The 8668-nt window shown below is 41.4% G+C and overlaps 1 protein-coding gene across 1 annotated transcript in view; it reads left to right on the top strand.

The window, feature by feature from the left end:
- The first annotated feature begins 6456 nt into the window (after positions 1-6456).
- The window catches only part of fnbp1b (formin binding protein 1b), a 223146-nt gene continuing 220934 nt past the window's right edge, over positions 6457-8668 (top strand). Inside the window, exon 1 of the mRNA XM_080419739.1 lies at positions 6457-6777. Coding sequence (XP_080275865.1) covers positions 6754-6777 — 24 coding nt within the window. The 5' untranslated portion in view covers positions 6457-6753. The remainder of the gene's footprint in view (positions 6778-8668) is intronic.

Here is an 8668-nt window from a genome sequence, read left to right as displayed (position 1 = left end):
GGTGAGAGCTGGATTCTCTTAAAATGTTTCACTGGCTGTCTGTTCCCTGGTCTCAGTTCGACATTAAAAAACATGAGCTACTACTAGAACTCTCTAAACAGCCTTTTGCTTTCTTCACTCCGGTGTGAAGGAGTGGCTAAGTGGGTGTATCAATTTATGAAGAATTTGTCCCCTCACACTGTGTGTAGACATCAAACATGATGTCAGCCTTGCCCAAATATGGACTTCCACAAGGCTCCAGACTGGCCTTCACATTTTGGTTGGGATTGGGTAACCGTGGCAACCTGCTATCAACAAGCATGGATGTGAGACGTGAGATTTATGTGATTTATTTAACCTTTATTAATCTCATTGAGACCTGAAGTGTCATTCTCAAGAGCGACCTGGTTTGGACAGTAGAAAGTATTGGTGTGAAAGGGATTCTCTGAAAAATATATGTTTTTACATGCATAGATGATCAACTATGTTTCATTCAAACTAATGTTTGACGTGTTTGTGTTTCAGTCTGGAACCTTGGCTTGTGCCGGTGTATTGTTGCATGGCTGACAGCCGGATGGACAGGCACATTGTAATTAGTAGTAGTGAAGATCCCATATGCCGGTCAGACAGCTCACGCCCGACTGACCATGGTGTCCATGGGTTCGCATGGCGCATATCCCATTAACCGAAAGAACAATTATTCTGCGATCATTAATTCACAAAAATGACATCGTTTTTGTTGACTGATTTGAACATTTTTAGGGAATTGAGTTCCTTAGCCAGAAAATAATTTACTTCAATACAGATTAACACCATAAACTCTAGATCTCCGAACCTCCAGTTAGTATAGTATCCTCCTATATTAAAATTGGCTTAAGGGACGGACCTCTGACATCACGCTCATGTCAGCCATAACCCCAATGTAGTTCCCAATGTAGCTACGCCTAAATATGGAGTGTGTTGTCTAACTTCAATGTGTCGTCATGGCATCAGTAAACAAATCAGTCGGCTCCATATATGGGTATAAAAGGGACAAGAACTGACAGATACAGAGATCTCCATATATGAGCATAACAGGGACAAAGCCTGACAGATACAGAGATCTCCGTATATGGGCATAAAAGAGACAAGGACTGACAGATAGAGAGATCTCCATATATGGGCATATCATTCGGATCAGTGGTATGACGTAGGTGTGAGGGCCGCTTAGCCGCCCGAATTCTAGATGTGCGGGCCGCGTAGTTAGTTAGTCTAGTACAGGGGTTCTCAAACCTTTTTATTCCACGACCCCATATTATGAGGGAAATGTTTTGGTGAAATTTTGCAATACCCGTTGTCAGGGTACCCGTTGTACCCGTTGTCAGAGTACTTAGTGCAGTGCCCATTATCATGCTTGGAGGCCAGACTATGTCTTCACCACTATGACATCATATTATTAATGACATCAGTACCTTCAAGCCTACCATTGAGCTATTTAGTGTTATTGCTAAAGAAATCGTCTCTGGATCACACGCAAGTGGCAAGATAAATCTCTCTGATTGTTCGTATCAGACACCACTGTAGCGGGCCCTGATCCCAACCAACAAATCCAAGCTTACCTCCCAGTGGGGAACAACTGGCTCATAGTGAGACATTATTTTAAGAACAATAGCAGGCAGCTAATAGCTAAGCTCACCATCATGGGAGGATGTCTGTCCGGAGGACATGCGGACAACCAGTGTTACTGCAGGAATTGTGACGACAGAGGACCTGTCAGGAGCAGACATGCTGTGTTGCCTTTGAAGCAGAAAGCGTGGCCTACGTTCAGTTTGAGTGGCGATGACAACTGGTTGTCAGAGCAGCGTAAGCTCAGGTATAACCGGGATGAGTTTTGGGACACGGCGCGTGAGTCGGAAGCATGGATGCACGCACGCGCTCACAGAGAGAGAGAGAGAATAATTGTGGTTGTGGTGACTACATTTTACAAACATTTAGCCACTCGGCTGGGCACAGAGGAACCGTTTTCGACGCGTTAAATAACTGAACGTCCAAACTGAAACTGCTGTCGGGTGAGGTTCCCATTTAACATGAATCATGTTACACATGAATAAAGCCTTGTTGATGCAAATAAAAGAGAATGGTAAAAAACGTATGCTCTCCCCCAGTGTGCCCTAGTTCTGGTCCAGAGCGTTAGCGAGTTCTCACTAACACTCTGTTAGGAGCGGTGCTATTCCCAAGCTGGGGTCCTGAGACATTTCCTACCATGGAGAATAGTCTTTCAAAAACACAAAACAGCCTTTGTTTCGACGAGTAGCGAAATAGTTTTCTTTATTTTGACTACAGTTGGAGACCTTGCACGGTAGTGGGATTTTTAGTCCATGGGAGGAGCACCGCTCCTAACAGAGTGTTAGAGAGAAGTCTCTAACGCTCTGGACCAGAGCTATGTGTGCCCATACCATGCCACCCATCAACTGGCTTGTTGCACCTGTGTCCCTTATCTCATTGGCTGCCAATTACTGCGGCACCCCACCCCTCACGGTGAGCACGCCCACAACTGGCCAAAGACACACAAGTAGAATGGCTCCTTCAGTGGTGGAGGCTGTTAGATCTGTTTTTGCTTTCTTCCATTTAGTTCCTTTTGCCATTTTTGTGTAAGGTTGTTAAAGTAGTCAGGCTTGCCTTTTCACCCATACATCTACGTTTCATAGACATAAGATAGCAGTGTGTATAACACCACCATCATCCATTATCTGATCGCTATCTGACGTACCGTTCATCTTGTTCCAAATGACTTTACGTCCACAATGACATTATTGTTGCGTTGTGAAACATCCAGATGTGACGACATGTTTTTGAACAAGTCACAATGACATTACTGATTGCTTTATGAAACAGTTTTTCAAGTCATAGACACGTGTACCCACCAAGTGACTGTACCGGACTGTTTCTCCCAGATAACAATTATTTGTATATATATGCCTGTATTTTCTGTGTAACTTCAGAATATTCTCATGGGATGAACTCTCTTTTTTTTTTTTTACGACTGTGTTTTCTCCTCTCATTTGGCTCTGGCTAACTTCTTATTTTTCTACTGAAAGTTGGGTTTAACCCACTATATTTTAAAGCTATCAGAGACGGCCCGTAATTGTAGAGTCCGATGCAAGCCGATGCCTGTTGGGAACGCATGCCCCTCCAGTTATGCAATAATTGGGCAAACAGTCTTCCCTGCTAGCCTCTCCCACTACTGGGACAGACGTCTTCCCACCAAATTAAGAGAGAGCACCAATTAAGTCAGTGGTGCTCTCAGACTTTTTAATTTCAAGGACTCCCATAAAGTGTACAAATGGAAACAAATATTTGGTTCCATTTGTACACTCTTAGAGCTCTCAGAGCTACACATTTGTCACTCTCAGAGCTTGTATAGAGCTGCTGTTTTCCCCAGAATACGGTGCTGGGGTGGATACGAAGTGAACTGGTCTTTGCTGGGAGAATAGAAGCATAACTAATTTAAAAAGAAAAATATTTTTCAAAACCTCTAAATACAATACTGTAATACGGAGTTACAGTAAGATATTTATATATAATGTTGAACACATTTTCCACAGTATTGCGGTTTAATGCAAATGAAGCCAATTACGGCCAGCCTTTTTCGATGCATTACTGTATTGGTATCTTGATATTTTCAAAAACTATTCAATGTCAATAATTGTGAAAGTAGCCGATCCTAAAGCTCACAACACGTCACATCATGACGCGTGTGAGCTTGTAGATCTACTATTTTCACTATAGGGCATAGCAGTGGCGGCCATTTTGTGGTTCCACTAATCGAAAGCCCATTAATTTTCCCCATAGAGATTTCCGAAAAGATATAAATACATTATTTTAAGCCTGAAACCAAGCCATCCAGGCTCCTGGTGACTCATGACCATAAAACTGTTGATTCTGTGAAGAATAAAAATAAAATAATATTTAATTATATGATATACTATATTCAATAAATATCCCTTGTTTTGCTGTTTTCAAATACTAAACTGCTGCCATGTAAAAGGTTTATTACCTGAGGTCTGACATATCTGTTTGAGTGCATTATTATGCTGTGTGGTTTACATCAAACTTTTCCTTGTCAAGGACCCCCAAATTGCTATGTATTTGGCCGCGGAGCCCCCATCTGAAAAGGTTTTGTGCCAGGGACCCCCAGAAGAGAAGATTTATGTAAAAATAATTCAAAATACAGAATTCAAACATTTTAGATATTTCTTTTGAACATTTTCTAAAATAGCAGATGTACAAGCTCGCAGCGCGGCCCGAAGGGACGCACTGTGAGCTTGTAGATCTGCTATTTTTTAATAGCCAACATATAAATGGATAAAGTGGTTAAAATGATTGCTGAGGACCCCCCTGGAACCCCCTCAGGGACCCCTGATGAATGGTGAAGCATTGTCTATATCTAATATCATATAGACATTATGGTGATGCATTGTCTAAGCATACAGACAACATGCTTTGTTTTAGTTGAGCACTGTGGTGCTGTGTAGGCTACCTGTTGTATTAACTATAGCACTGTGTGTTGTATTGTGTATGTTCGCAACTAGTTTGTTATTAGTCATTTATATACTTACATAAATGTATAGTATTCTATACTAATTTCCTTTTCATTCTGACTGAACCGTAACCCTGTTACGGCCATATTGTCTTGTACTGTATTATCGGCTGAGGGGCCTACGTATATTTGAGAGTTAACCTATATACATTGCACACACACGCGCGCACACGCACACGCACACGCACACACGCACACATACTGTATTTACAGCTACTTAGTACTCATACAGACAGGTCCCTCTACATTAGGACAAGTATCCTGTTAGCAGTGAGAAGATCAAAACACTAGATGGCAGTGTTGTACAGTATGTATTCTGTGTTAGCAGAACCTGATGATGATGATGATGATGATGATGATGTCACAGAGTGTGTGCTGTGAGTCAAGGTGTGCCTGGGGATTTATTTTGTGACAATCACACATTATTTTTGCAACATAGACAATTATACAATGTTTGAAATCCACTATATCAGGGCTTTGTGTGCATTCAGTTCTCAATCAATACAGAGGCTAATTTTATACCCCGCCTGCCTGAATATATATATTTTTAAACCACTTTCAACCTGGCATAACCTCTTTCACCCTGGCATCCCTGTTTTGGGCATGTCATTATAGGTGAACATTTTCACCTTCCAGCTCACAATGCATCTCACCGACACTAACGACATGTCCAACGCAGGCTATTGTCTATGGGTGCATACTATACTGTAGTTTCTTGGACTGTCTCAAGCCAGCAGTGCCAGCTGTCCAATTAATGTGATTAATTGGTGCAATGTGTTTTGTGTTTGCTGGGGGTTTTCCAAACCACCAAGTTCACCCAGCCTTCCAGATGTGCCATCATGATGGAACTGGAAATGAGACACAATGAGTAAGCCTACTTTTACTTTTGGTACTTTAAGTATATTTTGATGCCGATCCTTTTAACTTTTACTCTAGTAGTACATTTTGAATACGGGACTTCTACTTGTAACGGAGTATTTCTACATTGCAGTATTGATACTTTATTTAAGTAAGACGTGAGTGAACGTGAGTAGGCATCTTCTACTTCTTCCATCACTCACTGCCAAATGGTTATATTTTTGCACTCACAGAGTTAAAGGTGCAATCTGTAGATTTGTCCTACCGTGGGATTTGAACACCAAGGTCCCCCGTATTGTGTGGGAGACCACATTTCTCCCACTCATGAACTCTTCCCTGAATCCCTGCAGGGGAGATATTGCACTTATGAACTTGTCCTACCCAACACCAGGGTGTACATTTCCTCAAAGTTTAAAATGACATTTTATTTATTTAAATACGTTTCAGATTGAAGCTTTATATAATCACTCAGAATTGTTGTGTCCATCCCCTGTCCCTCTTTTCTGGTTGAAGATAAGGGACTTTCCGGTGACTCCCAGGGGTCCTTGGTGGGTTTTCTGGGTTTCCCTGGATAAATATAAATATAAAAATAAATATACATAAATAATAAATAAATACGTTTAACCACTTTATTATATAATAATATTATATAATAATATATTTTATTTGGCTTTTCTTAAAAATAAAAATAGAATCTTGTAATAATTGTAATAATGACATGACATTTTTAACAACACAACCCTTGTCTTATGGGAAGATTTTGACATGACAATGTTTGAGGGAAACCACTGACTGAGTTCCAGAACATCACTTTCTTTGTGTTTGGTAAACACCCCCCCCCCGCGGGGCGCCCCCAGACCCCCCGGGACGCCCCCCCCCCCCCCTCGTTCCTTTGCAGCGTGCCTGTGTGCGCGCAAGGGAGAGGGACAGAGAGAGGGAGAGAGAGAGAGAGAGAGAGCAGCAGCAGCTGTCATTTGGTTATAGGGGAGGCGGGTATACGTGCCCGCGCGGCGCATACACACACACACACTCACACACTGCATATAGAAAGTACTACCCACCGTTTGAAGATTATGCAGCAGCAGCTACTGCCTGGCCATCTTGTATCAGACAGGGAAAAAAAAGATACAGACAGGTTCTTTTTTTTTTAAATTAAATGATACGAACCGGAACCACGTATATATAGAGAGGCTCTAATCTGAAAGGCCAGACATAGGAGCCTATATAAGATCTGCCGCGGTGGGTTATTATTGAAATAAATAAAACCCCCAAAAAAGCCCCATCGGAGCTGTGGATTACCTATAACTACGAGGGCTGGAGGAGACCGTTTTGGAACCATGAGTTGGGGGACAGAGCTATGGGTGAGTGTTATAGAGAGCACTGTTATTATAATTATAAACCGCTTTTTTTTATCTGCACCACTGGCACTGACTGACTGGCGCGTTTTACAACGTAACGGTCGCAATGGCTCAAAACCACCACAATGTGTGCATTGCTGCTGGGGTCCGTTGATCAGCTTCTGTACCAGCCCAGGGGGGTGTATCTATATGTGTACACTGTTTAACCCCCCGTGAGTGTACAAATGTAACCCTATAGGGGTCCATTTGGTTAATTTTTTTTACACTCTTCGAATTAGAAAGGGTTCAAATGAATGCTGAGCTTGATACTGTGTAGCTGCTGCCGCTGCAGGGTCTATATATCAGCTTCTGTACCAGCCCAGGCAGGGGTTCAGTCACTGTGTTCACTGTTTAACCCCCGAGAGTGTAAACATTTAACATGCATGTTTACATTCTCTCGGTCGTAGAAAGAGATACAATGTATCCGATCCATGAATGCTGAGATTGATACAGTGTAGCTGCTGCTGCTGCCATCGCGGTCGCATTTTACTCGCTATTTGGTTCAATCTCACGCGTGATGGGATTATATTACAGCCATGTTCTCTGGACTGGAGGAGGTGTATATTATTAGCTGCTTATTATTACACATCGTTCTGAAAAGAATGTCGTTATTGGTGGTATTATAGTCAAAATGGTAGCCAAGATCATATGAGCCATGCATGGATGTATATATACTTGGCTGATCATCATCATGCCTATTGCACACACCCCCTCAGATAGGAGAGGATGTAACGTTATTGCTTCATCATGACGTTAGTATTTTGGCTCAGATGTGGGCTTCTCTTGGAAATGTAAGTTCAACAAGCAGTGTGTGTGTGTGTGTGTGTGTGTGTGTGTGTGTGTGTGTGTGTGTGTGTGTGTGTGTGTGTGTGTGTGTGTGTGTGTGTGTGTGTGTGTGTGTGTGTGTGTGTGTGTGTGTGTCTTACGTTCAGATAGAGTGACGTTATGACAGTGTCGATACTAGGCAGCCTGGAGTCAGTTGAGTTCTATCTCATTATAAGATAAGATAGGCTCATCTTATCTTATGATGTAACATTTCCAATGGTGGAAAAGGTACTCCAATATTTGACTGAAGTGAAAGTATCAATACTGCAATGTAGAAACACTCTGTTACAAGTAAAAGTCCGGTAATAAAAATGTACTTGAGTAAAAGTACTTAAGTATTGGTATCAAAATATACTCAAAAGTACAAAAGTAAAAGAACTCATTATGCAGAATGTCCCATTTCACAAGTTTTCAAATGTATAAAATGTATACAAATCTTTTGAAAATAGCAGATCTACAAGCTCACAATGCGTTGCATGGCGATTGGCGACACATTGTGAGCTTGTAGATCGGCTATTTTCAAATGGCCAAAATGTGTATGGCTGAAGTAGTTAATAGTATGTTTTGTAATTATGATCAAAATCTACAAAATAACTAGTAACTAAAGTTTTCAAATAATTGTAGTGGAGTAAAAGTACAATATTTTCCTTTGAGATGTAGTGCAGTAGAAGTAGAAGTACTGAAAATTTGAAATACTCCAGTAAAGTAAAAATACCCCAAAACAGTACTTGAGTAAAAAATACTTACTTACTTTACACCTGACCACTGATGATATAACATTTCTATATTTCTTGTGTCATTTGGTAGGCTATTGAATTCACACAGGTGGTAGTAAACATTGACACCTGACCTGTAGTAGCCTACCTATTGTACTTTTTTGCAACTTTGATTATCTTTTTGTTATAATGCCTCCCTTCATTTCTAAATAGAAAACGGTGCATATCTCCACCAGGCTGGGTTGCCTAGCCAGGTCGCGAGTCGTGCAGTTCCCAGCCTGTCGGCTTGGCAGACATAATTAAATATTTTATGC

This window comes from Gymnoscopelus braueri (genome assembly GCF_963280865.1).
Source record: "Gymnoscopelus braueri genome assembly, chromosome: 22".
Taxonomy (NCBI): domain Eukaryota; kingdom Metazoa; phylum Chordata; class Actinopteri; order Myctophiformes; family Myctophidae; genus Gymnoscopelus; species Gymnoscopelus braueri.
This window is presented reverse-complemented; position numbering and strand designations above follow the sequence as displayed.